General features: G+C 39.3%; 1 protein-coding gene and 1 long non-coding RNA gene across 2 annotated transcripts; one reads left to right on the forward strand and one right to left on the reverse strand.

Moving 5' to 3' along the window:
• Positions 1-1,680: 1,680 nt before the first annotated feature.
• LOC114680290 (uncharacterized) lies at positions 1,681-27,667 on the reverse strand. The gene is made up of 6 exons (XR_013397322.1): positions 26,910-27,667; positions 26,576-26,649; positions 4,329-4,430; positions 4,004-4,065; positions 2,703-2,906; positions 1,681-2,024 (listed from the first exon to the last, which is right to left on the reverse strand). It is a non-coding gene; the product is annotated as an uncharacterized LOC114680290 (long non-coding RNA).
• On the forward strand, positions 2,709-12,858 carry CA3 (carbonic anhydrase 3). The gene is made up of 7 exons (XM_015145667.3): positions 2,709-2,852; positions 3,620-3,817; positions 5,947-6,065; positions 7,903-7,995; positions 9,049-9,111; positions 10,009-10,164; positions 11,871-12,858. The coding sequence occupies exons 1-7, from the start codon at positions 2,714-2,716 to the stop codon at positions 11,988-11,990; spliced, it is 888 nt and encodes a 295-aa protein (XP_015001153.1). The 5' UTR covers positions 2,709-2,713; the 3' UTR covers positions 11,991-12,858.
• Positions 27,668-27,764: the final 97 nt, after the last annotated feature.

Consider the following 27,764-nt stretch of genomic DNA (forward strand, 5'->3'; position numbering starts at 1 on the left):
CCTATGCCAGAACTTGTTTTATAAAAATGAAAATGTAATAGAAAGTGCGTGCCTCTGTAATATGTAAAATATCTAGACAAAATTTTGCAATTACTTTGTGGGCAATTTCTCACTTTTTTTTTTTTTGGTGGTACAATAGAAATGCCAAATGGTAACTTGCAGAAGGTTTGAATTAGTTATATTACCTGATATCTTGCAAAACAAAATGCCAAGTCGTGAGTAAAATATAGTTAAATTTTATATCCTCAGATCTTTTAAGTTTATAATGTTAACGTACAATCCTAGATGAAACTTCTATATTGGACACTATTTCCCCACCAATAACTTTTGTTTACTTAAATATTTTCCTCTCTCTCTCTTTCTTTCTCTATATGTGTACAGTCATTTCCTACAAATTGCCCAATATATCAACTTTTCAACAATGGCACTGTGAGAAATGCTGCCAATATGCTAGGAGATCATTTGTAATTAATCATCACTCACTCTTTTTTTTTTCTGGCATTGTTTATCTCAGTGTATACCTAACAGTTTTCTTTTTCAAGTGAACTCCGGACATCTCAAAGTCTTGAACACACAGTTTAGAATTATCTGTTTATTGACAGAGAATTTTGAAATGTATAGGCAAACATGCTGAAGTAAATCAGCTAAGATGCAGATAGTAAATTTGCCGATGAGGTTTTTGAAAAATGTATTTGCAGAAAAATTTAGATGAAGTTTCTGAAAAACTTATTATGGCCTAGAATTACATGATTTAATATAAATTGTCTTGAAATTCCAATTTCTATTAACCTCTTATGAAAAAGTATAATGAAATACAAATCATCATTTTAAAGGCCACACATCTAAAGCTATTAAATATTTCACTTTGCAAAGTTTACCTAGCATTTATTTGAAATTATGTGCTATTGTGCACTTTTAAAATTAATCATAAATAGCACTTATTTTTTTAAAAAAGTATCCTTCTATGCATAAATAATAACAACATGATGAATTTCTAGATCGTTCTTGGTATAAATGTTATTGTCTTCTGTGTATGACTACTATATCAAATAACATGAAATTTAATTGCCAATCTTCTAACCACTCATACCAGAAAAAGAATATTGTAATGATTGAGTGGATTGATTTACTCATACAAATAATTATACATTTTATAAGAACTATAAAACATCTCCATTAACCACTGCAGTCTTTCTGATCAAACAGTGACAGATAGGAGCTCAGAGTTTAAGGGCATTTGTTTACTATGTTTGCTTGGATTTTCCGAACTGCCTTAGTTCCTGATTCCACACTGCTATTGTGTGGATCAAATAATCCCTTGTCACAAAAATACCCTGGGGAGTGACTCCCCTGGCGTCCAGGTTATGAGTGTGGTCAGTCATTCCACATGCCTTAGGGATGAGCTATCTTTGCCATGACGAGCGATTTCCTTTTCGAGTTTTGTAATCCCCGAATACTAAATACTATTATCAATAAAAGTTAATTAAGGAAATGTATATTAAAATATTGTTCAAGATAGCACTGAAATTAGCTTTATCTTTCCTCATTGTCTTAAAAAAATTATTACTGAATTAAAACAGGAGAAATTTTACAATATACTCTTAAAATTGTAAATATCTACTACTGACTTCTTTGATATGAACCATAACCAGATATTGAAAAATATACTTTTGTCATGTACACACTAGATATGCCGCTTTTATTCTCCTTTGCATGGTTCAATGTATCAGAAAACAACTTAGGAGGGGGAGAAAAAAATTAAAAGCCATTCTGTAAATCTTTCCCTCTTCCTTTTCTTGCAATCTCTCATTATATCTTGGAGAGCGAGGTCACAGGTTTTAAGAAATATGACTCATTTTATGTTAGTAGCCTTCCAATACTTCAGAATATTCTTGATTTTTCATGGACAGAGGTACAGCGCAGGGAGTGTGGCTAAATCAGTGCCAGTCTCCAGCTCCGCGTGAACCTAGGATCCAGACATCTCCTGGATGCCGGGCGCTCTCTGAGATCCAGCCCTTGGCTTCCTGCAAACCAAAAGGATCCGCTAGGTTGGGAAATGCTGCCTGGTGCGATTCCAGAAAGGGCCATCTCTTTAAGGATAACGGACTTGGAGGACCTCTTCACCATCCCACCCCGCTCCGGACTCTTTCTTCCCATCCTTTGCTCCCAGGATTTTACATGTTGCCTGCAAAGGGAGTCAAACTTAGGGGGCAGGCAAACAAACGAGTTCTTTCCAGCCTCCGTAACCGGATCGCTAGAACGAAATAAACGCAAAAGTGTCCAGAGTCGCAGCCAGACCGCCAGCCTGCGCTTGAAGCAACTTGTAAGTGAGGCTGCAAGAGCCGCCGGGATGTAGATTTTAGTTCGTGGCCAAGCACAGCTACGACACCCTGTCCCTGCCTCCACCCCATCCCCAAGAATGCATGGAAGAGGGAGAGAGGACGAGGTGAGGGCCGCCTGCATTTCTGCACGTCGGCGCCAGTTAGAAAGCCCTGCAGTTTTGCGAGACAACAGGAGGAGATGGAGGGGCCAGGAGCCACGACTCCCGGGAGAGCGCAGGGAGGGGCGTAGGTGCCCCTTCGCCCACCTCCGCCCCCCTCACCTCGACAGCTGTCCCGCTCTTGGAATTCATTGGCTTCCCCCACCCGGCCTCCCAAATACCACCCCAATCTAGTTTAGCCCCCTGCCCCACCCTCGCTGACCTAATAAGGCCATGCAGTGTGCGGGGGGGAGCTACATAAAAACGCGGGCTCTCGGAGACTCTGCACCACGCAGGGGAAGAGAAGGCAGGAGCAGTCCAGCGCGGAGGAAGGCGACCATGGCCAAGGAGTGGGGCTACGCCAGTCACAACGGTGAGTGCAGGCAGCGGCGACCTGGCCAGGAGGAGATGCCGGTCCTGGAGAGCCCTGCCATTGCACAGAAATGGGCAACTTTAGAGAGTGCAGTGGAAAATGTAGGAGTAGGATAAGACCTAACATTTACTGAGGTTTTTCAACTGCCAAATGCTGCTCCTTCTGTTTTCCCTTCATCTCATTTAGTTCTCCCTAGTATGGAGTTTTTATTTCTCTTGGAGGCAACTGAAGTGCAGAGAAGTTGGATCACTTGCCTAAGATCCCGTTGCCTCTGAGAAGTCAGACAGCCCGAGGTCAGGTGTGACTGGCCCTTATTCTGTTAGACTGGACAAGCACCTAACCTGAGCTTGGTGCTGGTGTGAGAATCTCTGCTCTGCCTAAGGTTCTCCCTAATCCAAGGAAAAGGAATACGGGTGTGCTCTGAAAACTGCAACATAATGCTCAAATGTAGGTGGTCAATATTATTGTATTCCAACTGTATGATGGAAGGTGGCATTGGTTTAAAAAAATGTGATAAAGTTTATCTCAAAAATAAGCCTTTGAGCAAGCAGAGTGAACACACCGAGTTAAATAGTCTCCATGTATGCTATTCACAAAACTACCAACAGGCCTGAAATGAACGGTAAGTCTCTTATTGCCCAGTCTGAAACCTAAGACCTTTTTGAAATCGCTGTCTAGCCTCTCTGCATTTTGCTGGTTTAGTCAATTAGAAAGAGGCCTTGGGTTGTGCCACCAAATAAATACATCCCCTCGACTTTATTTCCTAGGTCCTGACCACTGGCATGAACTTTTTCCAAATGCCAAGGGGGAAAACCAGTCGCCCATTGAGCTGCATACTAAAGACATCAAGCATGACCCTTCTCTGCAGCCATGGTCAGTGTCTTATGATGGTGGCTCTGCCAAGACCATCCTGAATAACGGGAAGACCTGCCGAGTTGTATTTGATGATACTTACGATAGGTCAAGTAAGTATGACAGTGAGGTAGAATCACATGGATGTTTTCAATGTCCATATTGACAAAATGTGGGTTATGACACAGTACCAGAATTAGTGAGGAGAGGGAGCCCTTTACCTCTGAAAATGGAGATGACATTTGACTTTGCTTTAGTTATGAATAATTATATTTATGCATTGAAGAGAAATGTCTCACCCTCCAAACTTGGTCTCTGTGAAAACGGCCCCATGTCCAAGCTAAAAGTTGGCAATGCATTCCTGAAATGGAACATGATAGGACAGAGATGACAATAAGCTCAAATGAGTATTCTTCAGACTCTGATGGCCTGTACCTGAAGGATTTTTATGCTTCTTGTCCATGGTCTGGAGAGCCAGGCTTCCACTCTCGATTGCGTAGATTCCATTCTACAAAGCCAGAAATATAATAGAAACCCTAAATAGGCACTTTCTTCCCCTGGTGCCTGGGAGGTGACCAATCTAGGGGAGAGAATGGGGCCATTGAAGGTGCGAAGATGACTTACCTTCAAGCCTTCGGTGGGGTTCATCTGATTAATCATTTTGGTGAGTATTTTTGAAATATCTGACAATTTCTTCTTGAGTAGTATTTGTGTGTGAGACAGCAACTGAAAAATACATGTTTAGAAAAAACAAATCTCTTTATTTCACTTACACTAGTAAGCAAATCAGTAAAATAAAAGAATGCTAGTCAAAAATACTTTATTTCACAATAAATGAGGTAAGAAATAATCTTCCTTTAATATTTTGGTGCTTGATATACAGCAAAATAATTCCTTATAGCCACATTTCTAATAAAGTTACATTTATTGATATACATAAGTGAACATTCTTAATGATGTTGTAATGAAGAATGATATTCATAATTCCTACCTACTAGGAGGTTCCAAGTTATAGAAATTTAAATTTTCTTAAACAGTGATTTTGTATTGCTATTGTTTTCTTTTTTCCCCTTCTCCTTATATATCAAGTACCATTTTGAAAGCACCATAACAAAATTAAACATGTCTATTAGATTGAACCACATGAAAATGCCATTTTTGTGAGCAAAAATAGTTGAATATTGCCAATTTCATACAGTTTATTCTAATAAATTGGACTCACATGTCCCTATAATAACTGTTCTGAGTGGCTGGACAGGAAAAATGCAATGAATTGAACCACTCCATTTCTACATGAAAAAACTCATATAGGCCTAGCCTCATTGTTTGAGGTCTACATTTATGGCTTTCCTGGGCCACTTAGTGTGGCCAACCTCTTCTAAAATAGCTGTGCTCTGAATTCTATTTTGATCTAGCTTATATTGCCAAATCTTGATCTTACGGTTTCTGCATAGTTTTCAATATACTTTGGAAGATATCTGAACCTCTGAATCACTCTGCAATGGGTTGAGATGTTTATCAACAAGCCCAAATTAATGCTGCTGAGAATTATCTAGTTTAGTCATATAAATTGATTGGTTTTCTGGGAAATTTCTGAATTTTCCATTTCATCTCATTTGAACAGACACGGTCTAAATTAGGCATAGATGAAAGTTCTTGCTTGCTGTCTTAAAGAAAAGTGTAGTTGGAAGCAACATGGGGAGAAGGAATTCACATTTGCTCAGTGATCATCGTGCAGGCACTATGATGAGCACTTTAAGGTGCTTAATCTCAGTTAATCTTCACAGCAGCTCTGAAAATTTGGTATTATTATCACCTTCTTAGAAATGTGAAAGTGGGTTCAGAGAAGTTTAGCAACTTGTCTGAGATCACAGAACTAGCAAGGGGTGAAGCCAGCATTGGAAACCTACATCCACCTGGTTCTCAACTGTCCAATTCTTCCCACTGCACCACACTACCGACCTGTTCTCTGGGTGTATGCCTCCTCATTGTCCATCTGTTGTTTTAATTTTACTTTCCTAAATGTTAAAATGATGTTTCAATAATAATGAAACAAACAAACAAAATAAGAAAAACAGAAAAGAACAATCATTTATCTTGACATATCCCAAGACTTCATTTTATGAGGAGTCTGGTGTCCTGGGAGTGGCACCATCTACCCAGCACACTGACCACATTTTGTCCATTAAGCTCTGTAAAAGAAGCATGAATTCACTGTTGACAAAGCTTATCTGAATCACAGTGCTGAGAGGGGGTCCTCTCCCTGGACCCTACCGACTTCGCCAGTTTCATCTTCACTGGGGCTCTTCGGATGATCATGGCTCTGAGCACACCGTGGATGGAGTCAAGTATGCAGCAGAGGTAGGAGGAACTGCCATAATCCATTCTGAGTCTCATACAGTGAAAATTGCAAAATTAAAAATAAGAACCACAGCAACAAAGCATCATCCACTGCTTTTGTTTCAAGTCTATAGTTATGAAAATAGCTGTACTAGTTTTAGCTAAACTGAAGCTGCCAGACATTCTAGGCTAGACAGGTAAAGGGGTATAGGTGAGTTGGCATCAAACATGAAGATTTCCAAGGTTACATTAAGAAACTGGGGCGAGTGCAGTGGTTCACACCTGTAATCTCAACACTTTGGGAGGCTGAGGCAGGTGGATTGCTTGAGCCCAGGAGTTCGAGAGCAGCCTGGGCAATATGGTGAAACCCTGTCTCTACAAAAAACACAAAAATTAGCCTGGCATGATGGCATGCACCTGTGGTCCCAGCTACTCAGGAGACTGAGGTGGGAAGATCACTTGAGCCTGGGAGGTTGAGGCTGCAGTAAGCCATGATTGTGCCACTTTGCTCCAGCCTGAGCAACAGAGTAAGACCCTGTCTCGAAAAAAACCCCAAAAAGTTAGAAATTGGATAGCTACTTAATAAGAAAGCCTAGGGTCCTCAATGAAACTGGAAAAAGGATAGCTAATACTTATTAAATGCTTACATGTATTAACTCATTAGATCCTCTTAGCTACCTTAAGAGACAGGTTACAAATGAGGAAACAGAGGCATAGAAAAGACACATAATAAAGTCACATGGCTGGTGAATGCTAGTGCTCTACCTGATACAGACTGGCTTCAGAGTTCATCGTCTTATCCAGTGCCCTATGCTGCCTGTTTTATAAGAATATAGTACTCCAAAAATAGCATTTAGAAATTCTGAATAATGCTTATGTTCCAATCTCTTAATGAACCGTGTGCATATATATATGTGTGTGTGTGAATATCTATATATACACACGCACACATATTTACACACACATAGAGATATGTGTACACACATACAATTTAATCTGAGCATATACTACTCTCTGTCTCAGTTAACCCATTAAAGAAAAGAATGAATCGTAACTCAGATCAACGCATCAAATTACAAGGGCTTAAGACAGGCCTCTGACAGGTTTTCTTTATAAAGCCAAGCCAATAAGTGGTGGCAGTTGCCTTGGAGGTGAGGACCAATTCATTTTTCCTGCCTTTCTCTTTTCCAAAGATAGGCTCTGGTTAACATAGGGGCTGTGACAGAAGCCCAGAAATACACTATGAACATGTTTTTAAGCAGAATCATTAGGCAACTTAGTTCTTGGTTAAATTAATTGCTAGAAAACCCAAAGTACTTCACTGTGATCTTTCTGTTTCTTTACAGCCAATCTAGAAAGCCATGGCAAGATAAATTAAATATTGAGAATGCCTTCTAGACATCTTCCCCAACCAAATGGGGAAAGTTGAGTATATTTCTTACAGATGCAGTCAATATTTTCAGTTTGACTTTTGCATATGGGATTATTTCATACTTTTGGTCTTGAATAAAACATTTTTTAACTGCTGCAAGTGATTGTATTCTCTTGCCATTCTCTGTAACTCAGCATAGAAAGTTTGATTAACCTAACTGGTACCCATGTTCTAAATTAAGATCAGGTTGCCACCAGGTGTCAGAGCTCTGGTTGATAAAAGGAGATAAATAATTTTATATGCCTTTTATTTGAGCCACTAGAAGTGTTACCAAAATACTACATGCTACTCTTTCAAATTTTCTCAGCTTTTATGAGAGTGCTCAGCAACCTTAGCCTGTACAACGGTTGGATTTACTGTGGATAATGTTATACTTACTTCCATATTCCAGGAATTTACCTTCTAATCTGTCTTCTATGGTTTCAGCTTCATTTGGTTCACTGGAACCCCAAGTATAACACTTTTAAAGAAGCCCTGAAGCAGCGTGATGGGATCGCTGTGATTGGCATTTTTCTGAAGGTAAAGTAAAAATTGACCATATATTTTCTTTCAAAATGTATTTCCCTACCAATGCTTAGCATAGTTTGAGTTTCATTCCCTCATTTTTACTTTCTTCCCTCTATATACATTTTATTATTAATTCAACTAATCAAGATATTTCTGCTAAGATCAGCTCAAAATGTCTTGCTTTTCTCTAAAAGTGTATATTTTACCACACTCCAGGACCCCTAGCACTTCTAAATTTTCCCCAGATGTGGGATGTGTGTGTGTGTGTGTGTGTGTGTGTGTGTGTGTGTGTGTAGGTGGCGGGGACAGAGCCTTAGAGTGCGCTTATTATCATGGTGGTAAGGGCAAAGGTGGCATATGTTCATTTTCCTTTCTCACTGCTCCACTTCAATTGCACTGGAAACCAGAAAAGTCAGTGTTGGGAACCATATGATGCCAAGTCCCTGGCTGGACATCCCCTCGGCTTGAGGTGGTCACCACTCACATGATCCCTGGCTAAGATAGCACATGGAATGTGTGTGTTGTTGAGCCAGCCTTGCTTTAAAGAGGACTTAGTGTCATTAACACATGAGGTTAGAGGTAACATAATCTAGATTTCAAGCCAGAGGTGAAAATCTGGCTTCTTTCTCTTTGAATGACCTAATTTGTTTTAGGTTCTCAATTCATTGGGTCATTTCTGGTGCTTGAACACAGCACAGCAGGAGGTGGAGTAGGTCTAAGAAGAAAGACAATGAGTTTAGTTTGGGAAACATACGGTCCATTTTGGTTCTAAATCTGTTTTTTAGAAAAGTGGAATGACTTTGCGGAGAAGGTCAAAGACACAGAACTAGATCAACATGTAATTTTGTGGTCCTGTACTTCAGAGGCCTGGAGTCCAAATTTAGATCAGAAAATATATACTCTAAAATCTTGAGGAAAAATAAACTTAAGTTTTTGCTTAGTACGAGATATTCTGGCAGATTTATAAACACTAGTTGCAGATGGATGAATCAAAATCAGCTTTGAAGACAATCCTAAATTATGGAGAAGTAAAAGAATTATACTTGGATTTCCGTTTTCTTACAGATAGGACGTGAGAAAGGCGAGTTCCAGATTGTCCTTGATGCATTGGAAAAGATTAAGACAAAGGTAAACAAAAATCATTTTCCCTCCTAACACATAAAGCAGATTATGCAAATTTTCCTTACACATTTTCAAGTGTTTTTTTTCACCTAAAATCTGTTACTAAGTTTGATGGATATGCTAAGCATAAATATAAAAATAAATGCTATTATATTTGTATGGCATGCAGTTTTTAGAGCAATTTCACATATATCAGTTTTTTAATGGTGATAGTCATCCTGTCAGATAATCTCTTTCTCAATGGAATAAGTGAGAATCAGAGAAGTTGAGTGGTCACCGCATCCTCGCCCCCCCACCCCCCCACACACACACTGCATATATGCATGCATACCATCATGGAGATACTAAATGTCAGCCAGCACTGGTCTGTTGAGTCTTGGTGATGACCTTTCTGGGAAGCACTTATAAATTTAAAATCTTAACAACAGACTCATATAAGTAACAGAAAAATTTTGATTTTTTTTGCGACCATTCTAATAAAATAGTATTGAATTTTATTAACAGAGAGAGTAAGTATTCCAAGTAGAACATTCAATAAAAATGCAAGCCTGATATTTTTTGGTATCATCAACAACAAAACATTAACTTACATGAAATAATTCAATTACGCTTGGGATATCAGTTTCTCCTTTTTCTTGAGGAGTGATAGAATTACAAATTCTACTCACAGTTAAAACAATAAGGAACACAGTGTGACAATGATTGTGTCAGATCAAGTAATAATGTGCAAAACCAGCTTCCCCGCTTTGATCTTTATTTTTGACAGGCCTCTACTTTGTTCAAAAGTTCTATTTTCTCTATTGCATTTGAAATCCATTCTCACAAATGAAGTGATAAGGGCATTGGGGTGGGTGAGCATGTGCATGCACACACTCACTGCACCTGCAACCTGCTCTTACCCAGGGCAAGGAGGCACCCTTCACAAAGTTTGACCCATCCTGCCTGTTCCCGGCATGCCGGGACTACTGGACCTACCAGGGGTCATTCACCACGCCACCCTGTGAGGAGTGCATTGTGTGGCTGCTGCTGAAGGAGCCCATGACCGTGAGCTCTGACCAGGTGAGCAGCCTTGTGAACACATGGGCTTATGTTGCTGTCTGCCTATGTAAGATACAGATACCAAATCAAAAATACATAGCTACTAACTGGATACTCACTGAACATCTCTATAGCTAGAGATTTCATGGTCTGCCCTGGTTAGTTACAACCAGCTTGTTCAGCTTTCTAAAACTTGGCCCCCAAAGGGTACCAGGATAAATAGAAATCATTTAAAAGTCGTTTTGATACTGACCATGACTGAGTTTATGCTCTATAAACACTTTAACGGGTTTAGGTTAATATGAATCTTTGTTAATTTGGATGTTGCCAAATACTGAGCACTGGTAAGGAGATGGGATGATAAATACAGACCTGGAGAAGAGAAGGGTGCTAATGGAAAGGATTTAACAATTTTGTATGCTATATATTATTTCTGCAGTTTTACAGATACGTAATTCAAGGTTCAAAGGTTCAGTAATTTGTCCATGATCACACAGCCAAGTGCAGGATTGTAATTCCACCTCCAAACTGTTCCCAGTATTTTTGGCATCTGTTCTCAAGGTTCCCTTCTTAGTGTTCAATCTAAAGAGTGTCCTAGTAACATTCATTAAAGACACTTTCAGGGAAAAGCTACATAGGAGAAAATAAGTGGGCAAGAACATGGAGAAAAACAGATTGAAGCAAGTAAACAACACAGGGACTTACAACCTAGAGCATGCATGTTCTGTAATAGTAAAATCAGTTTCCCAGTGTGTGTCTCTTGCATAAGGCAACAGTTTTCATATTTATGTCAGTTTATAAAGACATTTTTATTAAAAGATCAAATTTAACAACATCGTTCAGTGATGTAACTATTTGGAAAGAATGAAATTTTTTTCAAGAAGAAATGTAAAAATATTTTAATATAGAATCATAGTGTTACTAATGAGAATTTATTGTCTTATCCTTTAAGAAAGAAAAGACAATTTAAAAATTGGAAATGTAGCGTGAGTTGGATTTCTTTTTGCTCTTAAAATAATTGACTCCATAAACTTATACAAAAAAGGTCTATTACATTTTATTTACACTGATATATGGATGTGGTCATCCTCTCCAACAAAGTATATAGTTCATACTGACCCCTCAGATAAAAAATAAATGTTTCAGAATTCAAGAGGAAAAGACTGTGACCAGAGGGCATAGTGATCTTGTACAGAATGAAGAAAAGGGCTTTTACAAATAAACAAAAAATGCGTGTCACTCTGCAGCGACTAGCTAAATAGCTCTGGACTGGACACTAGGGATAGGTTGTGTGGTTTGCTTGTCATTTTTAAAACACCAGTATTGGCTGGGCATGGTGGCTTACGCCTGTAATCCCAGCACTTTGGGAGTCCGAGGCAGGTGAATCACCTGAGGTCAGGAGTTCGAGACCAGCCTGGCCAACATGGTGAAACCCCATCTCTACTAAAAATACAAAAAATTAGCCAGGTATGGTGGCAGATACCTGTAATCCCAGCTACTCAGAAGGCTGAGGCAGGAGAATCGCTTGAGTCTGGGAGGTGGAGGTTGCAGTGAGTCAAGATCCACCACTGCACTCCAGCCTGGCTACAGAGCGAGACTCCATATAAACAAACAAACAAACAAACAAACAAACAAAAGAAACCCCACCAGTATTTACACCTCTTTGTTGCGTAGTGTGTCCAGTTCATCCGAATGTCTTGTTAACAGTCTGCCCCTGCCCTTTGCAGATGGCCAAGCTGCGGAGCCTCCTCTCCAGCGCTGAGAACGAGCCCCCAGTGCCCCTTGTGGGCAACTGGCGCCCTCCACAGCCTATCAAGAACAGGGTAGTGAGAGCTTCCTTCAAATGAGGCTGCTGGATCTTGCCCTCTTCAGGAAAGGAAACCTGCCATTGGAGAGCTTGGTTCCTTGCCTCCTTCTGGTGCTCCTTACTCCAAGTCTATTTCATTTCTCCACACTGAGCAATGAATGTGAGAGATGTGGTCACCAAGAAACCAAAGTTACTTTTGACAAGACCTAATATGAAAGAATAGATTTCATATTTGATCTCTGTAATAATCATCTTTCCTATAAAAGTAGCATTTTTAGTAAAGTTTCAAAGAAGAAGAAACAGAGATGGAAGAGTAAAGATATTTTTAAAATGGCTAGCTATTGGGCACCAGTTTTTCTGTTACCTAAAATTTCACAGAACTTCATTGTTTTTATTTTTATATTATGAGTTGTCCATCTTAAAGAAATATGAGTAATTCTACATGTAGTAGAGGTGTATGAAGATCATGTAACAATTAAACATAAGCCAGAAATTAAAATGACTATGGACAGCAAGAACTGAGCTAATAATATGTTTTAACTCAACACCAGCAAGAAGTCAGTCATTTATTGAACTTTTAGCTACTAAGATTACTTGGTTTTTATTATTAGTGAAAAGAAAACACAATACAATCAGGAGTTTTCAAATTTTTGATTCAGTATTTGAACTTCTTCTTCATAATTGTAGTTGAATTTATCCTAGTATTTTTCTTTACCTGAAGGAGGGCCATTTATTTTTAATTTCACTACATTTTCCTTTGCATGATTATTAAAATAAAAACTGCCTCTGTTGTCTTTCTCACTGGAGGCTGGAATGAATGATCATTAAACACAAAACAGTGAATGATGGCACTTGAAGTTAAAGCAGTTGTACTGATCACCAGAACCAATAAAGACATGAACGGAAAACGTTGAGTGTTGTGTTATTTTTAAAATGGAAGGGCAGCATAAATGACAAAAATGGAGTTTAAGAGCAACAAACTTTGTAAGTTTGTTTTTATAGCTGAAGGATGGCACTAAGGACTGAAGTTCTCAGTTTGGATGCTACATTCCTCAAGGAGCGTCAGGAAAAAAAAAAAAAAAAATTAGTACGGGCCTTCTGAGGAAACTGCAGACCAGAAGATGAATGTGTGGCCATATATCTGATAGTGGGAAATACTTTCCAGAGGCCTCAAAATTGGTTTAGAATTCTGGGGTTCAGACTAGTACAATGGGTTTCAGGGGCATGAAATCAAGTCAGACTATAGCTTTTACATCCATATTTTTAAAAATTGTGTCTTTAGGATGATGCTGGCCTAACACTGCAAAAATCCATATATTTAGATCTTTAAACCATTTAATATAAAATCTTTAGACATAAAGTCTAATTTTGCAGTTAGTGGTTTTGATGCGTCTTTCATCACCTCACTGGCCAATATGTTAACTTACTTTAAAAAGTGACAGGAATAAGTTCATTACCCTAAGGAATGAAATAATATTGGGTCAGGAGAGTCCTGAGATGCCAGAAGTCAAATCACGTGACAGAGTCCTATGAGGCTAAAGATATTTAATAGATTACCACCCAGGTGAAGTCAAACCAGGTTGGTCAGTATGAACTGGAAGTGTTAATTAAATCCCTTGAAATTAGGAGGTGTGGAGCTTTGATCATTAGTGATAATACACAAGCTGATTCTCTCAAGGTACTTACTTAATAATGCTTATGCACTGTAAAAGATGTATCCAGTATTGACTCTATGTGGGGGAGGAACATATGACTTAATGCCAGCTACAAATGGTCCTTATTCCAGTACACAGGCTGAACAGGTTAGAACTGTTTTGAGGGAAAACGCCCCATCAAAAGAGGCTATCTTCATAGACCATATGCTCTATGAGGGCACAAATATGAGTCTTGCATGCTGACATTCACCTTGCTGTCTAATACTGTGTCTGGCACATAATGATTACTCAATATTTGTTGAATAAGCGATGTCATGAATATAGATGAATCCAGGTAAAATACTTACCTTCTTGAACAACACATTACATGGTTAATAGGAATATTGTTTTTTGTTTATCTTAGTTTAGATCCCCTTGGAAAATGATCTCATTAGCTTCAGGTGGGAGCTTTCTAGTAGAACATAGTTCTCCCCTCCCTCCAGTCTGAGTCATTGTCAATGCTCACAATTATCGCCCATCTTAAAATTTCCTCCCAGCTTCTCAAAGTGCTGAACTCAAAGTGCTGTGATATTATAGATGTCCATTAGAATATTAAAGACATACTATGTCCTTATTCAGCAGGGGGATGATTTTCCTGATCATAAACAGGCCCCTAAACAATTGCATTTCAGATACACACAGCCTTACAAAGGGGCATGGCTGGGAACTGCTGTGGTAAGAAGATTTCAGCATCTGCCAACTTTTGTTCTTCAGGGTATAACCATTGCAAGTATTTTAACATTTCAAAATAGGGCAGAAACTAATTTGAATTCGTGTTTCATAACATTCAGATATCATATCATTAAAAGCCTATGAATTGGGCAGAATCAACAAGAATTTACCTAATATAGGGTATTGTTAGAAGTATGCAAATATATCTATATTTACATATATATATAACTTTTTTTTAGATGAAGTCTCACTCTATTGCCCAGGTTGGAGTGCAGTGGCATGATCTTGGCTCACTGGCACTTCTGCCTCCTGGGTTCAAGCGATTCTTGTTCTTCAGCCTCCCAAGTAGCTGGGATTACAGGCATGCACCAGGATGCCATGCTAAGTTTTGTATTTTTAGTAGAGATGGGGTTTCACCATGTTGTTCAAGCTGGCCTCAAACTCCTGACATCAGGTGATCTGCTCACCTGGGCCTCCCAAAGTGCTAGGATTTCAGGCGTGAGCCCCCGCACCCGGCCAAGACTAAGTGTGCAAATATACTGTTAATATAATCCCTGCCTTTTAAATGAGCAGATATATTTATGAAAAGGCAAATAATTTCAGGAGTATTGATTCAAAATTCTTTAAACTGTACAATCAGTGAATATTTACGTAGATGAGTGAGAAGCGTTCTACACAGAACATGCAAAACTGAAGCACTCAATGTTTAACCATAATCATTTATATAATTAAATATAGTTGAAACTGATCAGCTATTAACAAGCTTGGATACATGTGGAAAAATTAATATGACAGTTATTAAAATGAGAATTGGCACAAATAAAATTGGCCTAAGAGAAATACATATGGTCTAAACCCACATAAAGAAAGTTAATTAGATTCTAGGTTCTTTTCTAATGCCTTCTTATCTGATATTAAATATGAGCTCCAGTTATGAGTAAAATATATTATTTTAGCAGAGGAAGAATAAGTGAGAAGAGGTAAGAAAAATGAATCACTGTGAATTTCAGATTTTTTAAATTTCAGATTTGAGGTATACAAATTTAATGATTCTTTTAAAACCTACCGCTAAAGTAGTTCTTAAAGTCTTAAAATGCAGATGGGAAAATAAAATCATATTTGAATGTTATTTTCACTTAGGTCATTAGATGGCAGCAAAATATTACAAAAATTTCATGTGCATCACTAGATGGCAGCAAAATAATTACAAAAATGACTATGACATTAAAAGCCATGCTGTGCTTTATTCACACTAATTGCAGAGCAATAAGATTTAAAAATTGTTTTTGACAGCCTATTTCTGTTTTTCAAATGTTTACTATTAGTCATTAATACCTATGCAAAAGAAAAGAGAGTGAAGGATTCTTACATATTTTTAAGAGTCTTTATAGCCAAAAATAAGGCCTGAGGGATAAAAGAATAGTAGTTATTGCACTGAAACTTAAATAATGGGAAATTAACATTTTAAAGCCCTCTTCAGTATTCAGAAGGACTAGATTCAAGACACACAACACTTGCTGAATATGTGGCATCAGGCAAGTTAATTTCTCTATGCCTCAGTTTCCTCATCTGTAAACAGGAATGAGAGTAATAGCTGTCTCCAGAGAGATTTTAAGAATTCCTTGTAAACCACTTAGAATAGTCCTTCTGACATAACTCACAATAGGAGTTAACGATGATCTTTTATTAATTAATTTCACACCAACCAAGAAAAAATTGGATGCCTTATTCAATACCTAAACTTACATTTCTTTCTTTAGGTATCTATTAGTAATATCGTGAATCCACACCTCATCAACAGGTAATATTAAAAGAGTTTCTATAACAGGCTCACCTCTGGTTGTTATTGGTGAAAATGGTATTTTAAAACAGTAACTTTTGTCCTATATATATAGCAGGCAAAACAAGATGTGGTGACATTGGAAACCAGCACATCACTAGAAGCAGCGATTCAGAGGAGGACCAAATAACTTTTCCTGAGGAAGCTTCTGCTCCAGGAGTTCTACCCCTCTCCTGAGGAACATACAGAGTTAGCAAAACATCCAGAAAATAAACCAAAGAGGAGAGTTGTAAGAACCATAGCGTTCCTTTTGTTCAATACTGATTTTCAAATGTTAGCAAGATAGAAGCCCTTGGAGTGCAGCGTGAAGTGGAAATCTATCTTAATAGTAAATACAGAAAGTCTCCTGCCATGAAATTGATTTTGGACTTGTCTGAGCATGCCATAAAGTCAGAATCCTAAATGAGATGCACAAGTCACACTTGAGAGAAGAGCTTGTACTTTGGGGGTGATTCGACTACAAAAAAAACAAGGAGATAAAACAGTCTAGGCATAAAATCTAGCATCAAGGAATTAAGTAGAGGGTTAAAGCACTACTTTAGGTGTGAAGGTGTTTAGTAGGTGCTGCCACTCGACAACTTGACCACGTAAGTAATCACAGCAGGAGTAAGAGCGAATCTAATGGTGTAATCACAGGGGACCACGTGTGCAGCAGCAGCATAAAACCCAGTGATTTAAAAGCTAATTTTAGCCAGGTTAGAATTGACTCTGTGCAGTAAACAGGAATCAAATCCTCCCTTGTATTTAAATCTTTCTCAGGTAGAGGAGAGTGGAATTCCAGGGAAATATTTTGGCCATTAAGTGTACATATTCTCTGTTCAACATGTCCATACATTTCTATAATATGTATTCAGCGCACTTGAAATTTGGATGGTTCCAAATGCATTTGTTCAATTCTTACCCTAAAAGGAACCTGGCTCCCATGGAACTATAATACAAATGGAAGTGTTTGAAAATACTGCGCTCACAGAATTCACGCTTCTGCTCCTGTGAGATCAGTTTACAGCAAGATCTAAGGCATCACAAGGTGCACATGGATGGATCAGGACCCCAAAGAAGGGGGCCTATTAAGGGTGGGAAAATTGTACAAGCCAAGCACAGCATATGTAAGGGCAAGGCCAAGTGCTGGGAAGAACTAAGAACTGAGAAGGCTGCACATCAGTGAATATATAGGAGCTCAGATTCTCACACTGGGAACTAATTTAGGAGTAACAACAACACTTTTAAATTATGTTTATAATATAAGAGCTGGTGTGTGTGTGTGTGTGTGTGTGTGTGTGAGATAAGTAGTGGCAGCAGGGAGGTTTTGTGAAGGTAAATACTTTATCTGTTTCATTACACTATTGAAGCCCCAGCCCTTCACACAGTATCTGGAACCTAGAATAGAGCCCAAAGATATTTGTTGCATGGTTGAAGGAATGAATAGATGGATGGATAAACTGATAGAGGGATGGATGGATGAACAGATAGATGGTGCAATGAAATTCCTAAAATACTGAATGCCAGTCTAAGTCCACAAGCTACTGGGAGCTGTCGCCTCATCTTAGGAAGGCCAGAGACTGGCATCTCAATGAGTTTTTATACTTCCTCAATTAGGGAAAGTTCTTGTACTTTCTCAATGCAGAATATACAGATGTCTGTTGCTGCAACCCAGGCTTCTCTATAAAAAAAGTGTGCATGGAAGAAGAGAAGCAGCTTTACATATATCCAAAGCTTCTCATTTGCAAATTTTAATCTTAATAATTAATTTCACTTAGCATAAAAGCGACATGTTTTAGGAGATATAACAGCAGAGTCTTTCCCCGCATATTTATCTCTTTTAGCACTCATGCTTCTAATGTGCAAGTTGAAGAGGTAGATTAGCAATGAGTCTGTGGCATTAGACTCTGATGACACTAATTGGCATGATTCATGCTGGTACTTGAACTACCCCACTCTCTCTTTTCTCTAAGTTTGCCTTAATTTTCTCATTAGTGACTTTAGTTCTCCATTTCATTCAGTTTTGCGTAGAGATATTTATGGCAAGTTCACATACATAATAAAGGTACCTCTTCCTAACACAAATCCTTGTTTCACAGTCATGATTAGCAAAGTATGATGCTTTTGAAAATCCAATAAGCATTTCCAACTGACACATTCCACTCCACACCTGCCAAATAGATGGTAAATTCAGGTCAATTTCCTCCACAAACAACATAGGCCCCATGTATGTTCAGGTACTGATAATTACTACCTCGAGCTTTATAGTATAGCTGAGAATTTTTTTTACAAAAAGCTTTACCTCAGACAGTAAATAACTAGAAGTCACCGTCAGTTATGATGGTAGTGGGCTGGGGAGTGGCAGGGTGGAATAGTAAGTACTTTGCGGCTTAACTTGTAACTTGATATGTAAATTTCAGACAGCCTATTATAAATATTTCTTAATTAAAAGAGTATTTTAATGACATCTTATCTGAGAAGGTCTAATTCATTCCTTTTCGTTTGTTTTCTCTAACAAAGGGCCTGTTGTCAAGATTGTGTGGTGTACTGAGTCTCTTATTCTTGGGAGCTTAATTGATATGAAACATTGATGAGGCCCCAAGAGGAGCAGAGAGTTGCAGAGGAATTAGAAAATCACCACAAGGCATAAAGAAGAAAGTTTATAGCTACAGCTGGGCAAAAGTATCCACTATTTGGTATATAGTTTTAAAAGTATACACAGATGACTAAAATAAGGCTCTTTTTTGTTTTTTGAAACACAGTCTCACTCTGCTGTCACCCAGGCTGGAGTGCAATGGCGGGGTTTTGTCTGGGATTACAGACACGTGCCACCAGGCCTGGTTAACTTTTGTATTTTTAGTAGGGGTTTCAGCAGGTTGGCCAGGCTTGTCTCAAACTCCTGACCTCAAGTGATCTGCCCACCTTGGCCTCCCAGAGTGCTGGGATTACAGGTGTGAGCCACCATGCCCGGCCATAAGAAAGGCTCTTTTTGAAAAGATTTCATGCTTTTCAAAAGTGTTTATGTGTCAAATATGGAAGAAATAAAAGCAGGTTAAGGAACTACTTAGAAGCATCAAGGAGAAGAAAAAAATAGAAAGATAAAGGCGACTACCAAACATTGCTCAAGAGAAATGATACTAGACATGGCTGTGAATACTGAATGAAAGGGCTTATCGGGCACAAGCACAGTGCCCAACACACTGGGCATGAAATACATGTTGAACAGTGATATCAGTGCCATAGGAAAGAAGGAACAGATAGCAGGACTGAGGGTACAGGCGACCTGCAAAACACGGCTCTGGGTCACCTGGGTCTTTGGGTCAGCAATGGACTCCAGACTCTTTTTGAATGATGTAGGGCCCCTGGGACACAGTTCTTCCACATGTTCCCACAAGATTGCACTTAAAAAAAATAAAGTATATATTCACAGTATTTTGTTATTTTATATATTATAAAATATAAACAAAGTAGAAAATTTTAGAGGCTAAAAAATTAACTATAAATAGAATTTATCATGTTTTCTTCCTGTCATGGGGCAGTCATCATGTGCACCCCTGAAGTGTGTACAGGGTCATGTGGGGGGCAGCTGGTGCAGAGTCGAATGCTAACAAAATCAGCCTACAGAATCTCCTGCCAACTGGTCCACTTCGTTCTGTCCTGTGGTTTCTCACCAGCCATGTTGGCCCGCTGTCTCATTCACTGTCTCACCGAGTGGGGACTACCGGAGAGTGGAAGTAGGAGATAATTCTATAACAAATCTTAAAAAAGAGAGAGTCATTAAGACTGCTGTGAACTGCTGCACAGTTGAAGGAAAGAATGGATGGATACATGGAAGGAAGGATGGATGGATGGAGAGATGGTACAATGAAACCCCTAAAATACTGAATGCAAGTCTAGGTTCATGAGCTAATGGCCTCATCCTGGGAAGGTCAGAGACTGGCATGTCAATGAGTTCTTGGAGGAATAGCACACATTTTTGACTCATCAGTTTTGATCTTGGGTTGGGTGGCTTTTTGAATTTGGCTGTAACTCTTTTGGCTTGGTCAAAGCTGACAAAAGATAAAAAAAAAAGAAAGAAAAAAGCATTCACAATACATAGGTCTAGGGAAATATACTTGATTATTGCTTCTGTTCATTAAAATATTTAAATGACATTTCTTCTTTCAAGTGTGTATTATTTTCTAGCCATTGTACTCAGATGGAAGAGAGAGAGAAAGACACTAATAGAAGCATAGAGCTAACTGCATGGAATAATCTTTAAAAGTTTGTGTGAAATGGTAAAAACACATACAATCTAACAAGAAGCAAAGAATTGCAAAGAAAATGTCATGGGGGTTCAAAGCCAGCAGCAGTTTTCTTAGGTTATATACTACTTCTATTTCCCCAAATCTTAATTTTGAGTAGTTCAAAACTTTTTAAGACATCTTTTCATGCCTATAGATTTTCTATCTTCTTTAGAATCAACCTGGATAAACACAAACCAGAAAACTACAGAGTTATAAAATATAATTATCTTTGTTTCCTATAGCCTATCTACATATGTTATAGGATTATAAAGTGCTGATTTTCCACTTGTATACTCTTAAGACAGTTGTCAGTTAGTGACACTGGTGAATGAGGACTCCTGCCCTTGAACAGGAGGAAAAAACTTATTCGTAATGCCTACAATTCCCCTTGCATGGAAAATGTTAAATTATTCTTATAACTAAAGGGAAGTCAAAAATTCCCCTATACAAAATGGTGATTTATAAGCAAAAGAGAAGTTTAATCATGTGGTGAAGCTAATATTAACTTAACCAAGTCACTATGATTTAGGTGCAAAGCCATCATTGGAAGTGTGTTGAAGCAAAGTGAAGAGACAACAATCTTAAGGTGCAGAGGCTGGATTTTGTTCTTTTCTATCCAATCCAATAAACAAAAGATAAGCGAGGGAGTATTATGGGCAAAGCCCTGTCCTAGGGCTCACATGTTGCTGGACACATATGCAACTCTAACACAGACCTTTTACAAAAGCATTACCTTATGTATACTCTTAAGGTAGGGTTCCAAAATCTTGGTACTATTAACGTTTCAGACAGAAAAATTCACTGTTGTCAGTAAGTGATTCTCTGAATTGTAGGATGTTTAGCAACATCCCCAGCCTCTATCCACTAGAGGCCAATGGCACACAATCCCTGTCTCCCCCAGCTGTGAAAACCAAAAATGTGTCCAGACATTGTCAACATCCCCCTGGGGAGCAAAACTGCCTCCAGCAGAGAAGCTATGTTCTAAGAAGAGGTGGACTTTTATTTTTATTAGATTGATGCTAGTATCACATGTGGCAGCTGTTCTGGAATATAAAATATTTAAAATGTGTACTTTATGTATTTTTAGTGTAATTGTCCCACTTAATACTTCTTCCAGTTCTGGTTGGAAATGAAACTAGGTAATGAGCTTGGAATTCATCCACTACTCTTCAAAACTAAATAGATTTTATTACTTATAGAAAAGTTAAGTGTTGCTAGGCATTATGAAAAAACAAAGACATATTCAGAAACTACATTTTTAAAAGTCTGAAAAGTTATTTACTAAGGGAAGTTGAATTCAACTGTTCATTATATGTAAAGTTATTGTTATCCCCTGCTACCCTAAATAGTCAAAAGGAATTTAGCAGGAAACCCTAAAAATGGCCAGCATTTTGATAGAACATTCTATTTTATAGAGGAGTACTGCTTACATAATCTTAATGCACTGCTATTCCATCATGACAAGGCAGGTGCCTTTATAAACTCCTTGAAGGCACTTTGCTGGCCCTCGGAGAGACAACACAGCAGATGGCTAATAGTTCAAACTGTCTGGTTTCATAGCTGGCCTCATCACTTCCTAGCTGAGTTACCTGGGGTAATCTGACTTACCTCTATGCCTCAATGTCACCAGCTGTAGAGTAGGATTATGTGAAGTATTCAGAATTGTGTTGGTGCGTAATCAGTTTTCAATAAGTGTTAGCTGTTTTTATAGATCAGGAACTCAAATAATGTTAACTAAATACATGTGAATTTTCATCCAAGCTAGAGAACTAGAAAGGTCAACCTGTTATTTGACAATGGAAAACATTACATGCGATGACAATCATACCATTTATTCAACAAAGAAAATGTGCCAGGATTGTATCTAGCATCTTCCAGACATTCATGCTCATCACGTTGTGGAGGTAGAATTCCCTTCACCCCACTCCGCCCAGTCGCCATCCACAAATAAAGCTCGTGAAGTTCAGAGGGATTGATTACTTTGCTCAAGGTGAGGCAGCAAGTAAGTGTTCGAGTCAGAGTATGAACTCAGGTCTGTCTTATTACAAAGTCGATTCCCATTTCACAATTCTATGGCTTTTGACTACAATAACAAGAATCCTAATGGAGCAGCTAACATACCAGGCATCATGTTCATTCACACAACCAATTCGCACAAACTAGTCCATTTGACACAATCAGCAGCCCTGGGTACTCATTACATTTCACATACGGAAACTGAGCTTTGAGAAGGCGAAACAAATAATATAAGATCATGTAGTGAAGAAGTCCTAGAAGCCAAATCCAAATTATAAAACCTGGGCTCTTGACCACATGTGATGCTGCCTCCCATCTTACCAAAGAAGAATACTGAGAGACTCAGAGCCCAAGTGGGAAGCCAGAGACAGGATTAAATGGCTTTATAGTCAGAAGAAGGAGTTTGGATCTTTCTGTAAAGGAAGTTGTCAGATGAATAAAAGCAAGGAGCTAGGGAACAGCATGTTGTATCTGGGGACTTCTACAAGTTTCCTCATCTATAAAATAAAGAATTGGACCAGTTAACCTCCAAACTTCTTTTAATTCTACAATGCGATATTGTTGCAGTTTGTATTACACCCACCCAGCACATAATACACCTGTGCATAAGCCACTCCCCAGTGGCTTCCCTGTGCAACCAGTATAAAATCCTTTCTTGCTATCATTGTCTGCAAGGCTCTGCAGGCTGTAGCCCCTGACTCTCTCTGACGTCACTATCTGTCTTTTCTTCCTCAATCGCCATGCTCCAGTCACAAGCTTTTCTGTTCTAGAAACTTCCTTTCTCAGGGCCTTTATACTTGCTGTTTCCTCTGCCTGAAATGCCCTTCCCCAGATCTTTTTTTAGTGGTTCCTCAAATGCACTTCCTTCAATAGGTTTTCTATAATCACTGCATCTAAAGTAGGATTTCCTCACTTGTTATTCTTTACCTCATTCCTGTTTTACTTTCCTCATACTAATTCTCAGTATTGGAAATTTACTTTTTTTTTTTTTGAGTCATTTATTGTGTAGTACCCTCATCCATCCCCATGTCAACTCTGTGAGGGCAGGAGTTATGTTGATCTGGTTTATGGCTATAGCCTCTGTGCTGATGCCTGACACATAATAGCACTCGGAATGATTTGCTGAGTGAATGAATGAAGACACGAGTCATCTTGTGTAGCCCACTTATCACATAGAAAATATTAAGCACAAAATAGGAGCTGAGAAACATGTAATGGTAGTAATGATAACTAACATTGATCAAGTTCTAACTATTGGCACTAGGTTAAATCCCTCACACACATTGTATCATCTTAGTCCTCACCACAACTCTGTGACGTAGGTATTACTGTTACCCTAGTTTTACAGACAAGGAAATTGAATCTTAGCACAATCAAGCAATTTGTCCAAAGTTACAAAGCTAGTAAATTAATCCAGATTCAAAACCAACCTAATTTTAGCACAACGTTATTTGCTAACTGTAATCTGTAACAAAATTATTTACTAACTTCTGCAAAGTGAAACTGCCGTTATCTCCATTTGGATTTTTCAAAGTTTATAATTTCAAGGAGTACTATGTGAGTAGCCACTACATGTATCCTGGGACTCAGCCTAGGTAAAGGGTGCTAGGTGCCTAAGATACAGAGATAAATAATGTGACACAGTACCCAACTTCAGGGGGCACAGTGTAAGAAGAAAAACACAAGTGTGGTAGAATGCACACCTCCATGACACAAACACTTCTCTGTCCTCCCACAAAAAAATAAAAACTGAAAAATAAAAAACAGCTAAAAAAAAAAAACGCCTCTTGCTGCTGGAGACTCATTCCTCTTAAATGTTTCCCTTGAACCTGGCCCAGGTGTTTAATTTTGCATTCCTTACATTATTTTCTAACTGTTTAGCACTGTCTAGGAGGAACTGAATAGCCATCATTTACTGAGTGCCTACACGTGACAGGTGATTTACCTATGCTCACCGACTGAATTCTTACAACAATGAGGTGGGTGTCATTATTCCTGCTTTACAAATGAGCAGTCAACAGTTTATTGGGTCATTGGATTATAAGCCAATGATTACAATAGAGTATCTGATTACAATGCAGAACTGCTAATATTAGGACAGAAGGATGTGCACGCAAAGATCTATGGGAGCCCCAAGAAACAAGTGGCTGTTGGCCTCCATAGATATTTATTTATTTTTATTTTGTTTGAGACAGGGTCTTACTCTGTTTCCCAGTCTGGAGTGCAGTGGCATGATCATGGCTCACTGCAGCCTCGACTTTCTGGGCTACGATCCGCCCACCTCAGCCTCCTAAGCAGCTGGGACTGCAGGGGCACACCACCATGCCTGGCAAATTTTTTCTTTTTTGTAAATATGGGGTTTTGCATGTTGCCCAGGCTGGTCTTGAGCTCCTGAGCTCAAGCAATCCGCCTGCCTTGGCCTACCAAAGTGCTGGGATTACAGGCATGAGCCACTGAGTCCAGTCCCAGATATTTACTTTAACACTATAATTGTAACAAGTATGAGAATATCTAGCTTTTTATTAGCTTTTTAATTAAATATTTAATAAATAATGTATATCTCACTTTGTAAAATATCTTAACAATATCTTTACATTTTTTGAGAAAAAGCGAATACTTTTTCTTTTACATTTTTACTAAGATTAATATGTTAGAAGTTTTGTATTCCAATAATTGGAACACAGACTTTAAGATTTTTTTATATTACATTTTCCTGATATACTGACTGATTTTTTTTTTTTCTGAGGCAAAGAAAAGTACTTTTCTCCAGTTACTGTCAGTTCCTTTACTTAGGATTATTCTGAAATGAGCCAATCCTTCCCTCTGATGGAAACATAGGTACATAATAAGATAAGCATTATTTTTATTTTGACAAATCCAGTATTAGAGTAGTCTTTTGCAGCCAGTGAATCATGACAGCCTGCTAAGAATGCCTTCAGTAAAATAAAGTTAGATTGGGACTGACTGACGTGAATGCATAAAGTTAACTCCATTTAAAACAATTGACTAGGAAAATAAAACAATGCTAAGCCAACCACTGTACTCCAAAAACGCTACTAAAAAATTTAGATTGCTTCTGAGTAACCAAAGGCAAACCACTCTCCACCCTGTGGTGAACATGTGATACTCTCCCTAACAGCAGCTCTGTGGGGAGGGCCTGCTCCCACTGAGAATTAATTCACTTTCCAGAAGTGAGAGATAAGGGAAAATTCCCACAACAATAATCCATTTGGTGAACTGCAGTTTGGTGGTGTTTGAAGTTTTACACATATTTAAGAATCAAACATGCTCTTACTTCATCCCTATTAGGAAAGTCATAATCCAGCTTCACAGAAAACGAAAGACAAGCATTTCTGCTGATCAAATAGCCTGGCTCCCTCTACAGAATCCCGGGAACCCACTCTACATTCATAAACTTTGTACTCAGTTCTTGGCACCTATCAACGCCATATCCCCAGGGCCAAGTGAAGAGTCTCACAGCAACTAAGTTAACCCAGGAGGCGGAGCTTGCAGTGAGCCGAGATCCGGCCACTGCACTCCAGCCTTGGCGACAGAGCGAGACTCCGTCTCAAAAAAAAAAAAAAAAGAAAAAAAAGAAAATTATGTAAAGAATCAAAGTTACCTCACTGGGACCCAACAGATAGGATGCACCTACAGAGGCACAAATAAACTCCATTTTGCAATGGTCCTAAAAATTTTAAAAATGTATTGCTGCTTTCGTGCCTAAGAATTCCCTGTGACATCAACCCAAAACCCACATAAGCAGAAGCACACAATTTTCTAGAATCTTAGAAGAAGAACAAGTAAGTCTAAACATGAATCGTATTTGTTTGGGTGAAATTGACTGAAATAAATAGTAAAGAATGATTTTGAGATAAATATTGCAAAAATGTACACTAATAACTTACCTTTTATTTATCTATATATTTTCAAATGTAAGTAATGTGATGTCAAGGCCGACACAATCACATTAAACTGTGTCCTGCTTCCCCAACTGTAACTCTAATACTATTGCCCTCAGAGATTGCAGAGAGCACAGAACCGAACTCCTTCCCACAATCCCCCGGATTTTTTTTTTTGTGGCCAAGTCCCTTGTAGGAAATGAATTCTGTCGATATCTCAAAACAGCCTCACTTACCCATTAGACCCTGTAAGCACAGTGCCTCAGGTCCACAATACTTTTAGATGCTCAGGAAAATGTTTCCTTTTAAACTAAGAACAAAAAAGAAAAAAATATGTTTTGATCAAGGAAAATGTTTAAATATATAATATTAAGGTATTTATCTTTATCTCAGTGTAGGTATAAATGCGTGTTTACGAAAAAGGGAACCCCCAAGGCGAAACTCCATAGGACCCACGAAAGTCATAATGCTGGCTGGGCCTCAAAATGTCCTTCCTATTAAACTATTTTGAATGATTCCTAGGTATGCCAGATGCCAAGTTTTTTTGGCCAGCCGGGGAACTTCTCTTACCTTTGGAAGAAATTATCTTTCTCATACTAGATTCTTCCGAGAAAAGTGATTTGTTAAAAGTTTTGGTTATTTCAAATCAACATGTACTCAACTTAGGACATCTCCTCACCCACGTTAATTTTTTAAAGAGAAGGAAAGTAGAAGGAGAAGATGAACACTTCGTCTGAGGCTCTGCCAGCCTACGAGGAAATGCAATCCTCCAGGCTGGCCCGAGCGTGGGCTGCGGGCAGGGGACTGTGGCGCCGCTGTCTCGTTTTATTCCACGGCCGTGCAGCAGAGGGCGCGTGGCACTCAGCACTCAGTGCTGCGCGCTCCCCTGCGCCTCCAGGATCGTATCCCTATTTGCCCCAAGGTCATAGCTCCTAACCCAGCTTGCCAGCCCCAGGCCGGGGAAACCAGAAACGGAGCCCTTTGCGCTGGAGACCCCGGCGCGGGTGGGGCGGAAGGGCTCCAGGGCCAGGAGACAGATCACAATGGGGACAGGGGATGAAAGGCGCCGGGGGTCCGGGTCCCGAGCAGTCCCCGCCGCCGCCAGACTCCGCGCCCGGGAGGGGGATGGGGTGCGCGTAGACGCTCCGCGGCCCGGGTCGGACGGAGGAGCCCAGGAGCCACCGCAGCCGACGCGAGCCCAGAGATCCAAGCTTCGCTGCCAGCCCAGGACACTGGGGCCCGGACGCGGGCCGAGGGGAGCCGGGCGACGGGAGAGGAGCCCCGGAGCCCCGCTGAACGCCCGCCGAGAGGGCGTTTTCCCCGCCCCCGGAGCCTAGCCCGCCCGGCCCGCCCCGAGCGCGGGGAGATCACCTCCGCCCGTCACCTCCTCCCCTTGTCGCCTAGGTCCATCCGGGCCCCCTCCCC

Source organism: Macaca mulatta, chromosome 8 (genome assembly GCF_049350105.2).
Source record: "Macaca mulatta isolate MMU2019108-1 chromosome 8, T2T-MMU8v2.0, whole genome shotgun sequence".
NCBI lineage: Eukaryota > Metazoa > Chordata > Mammalia > Primates > Cercopithecidae > Macaca > Macaca mulatta.

Bases quoted from the DNA above. Each gene is read 5' to 3' on its own strand.
- CA3 (XM_015145667.3), top strand. From the start codon at position 2,714: ATGCAGTGTGCGGGGGGGAGCTACATAAAAACGCGGGCTCTCGGAGAC. The intron at 7,996-9,048 runs GTAAAGTAAAAA...GTTTTCTTACAG, and splicing joins TGATTGGCATTTTTCTGAAG to ATAGGACGTGAGAAAGGCGA. The intron at 9,112-10,008 runs GTAAACAAAAAT...GCTCTTACCCAG, and splicing joins TGGAAAAGATTAAGACAAAG to GGCAAGGAGGCACCCTTCAC.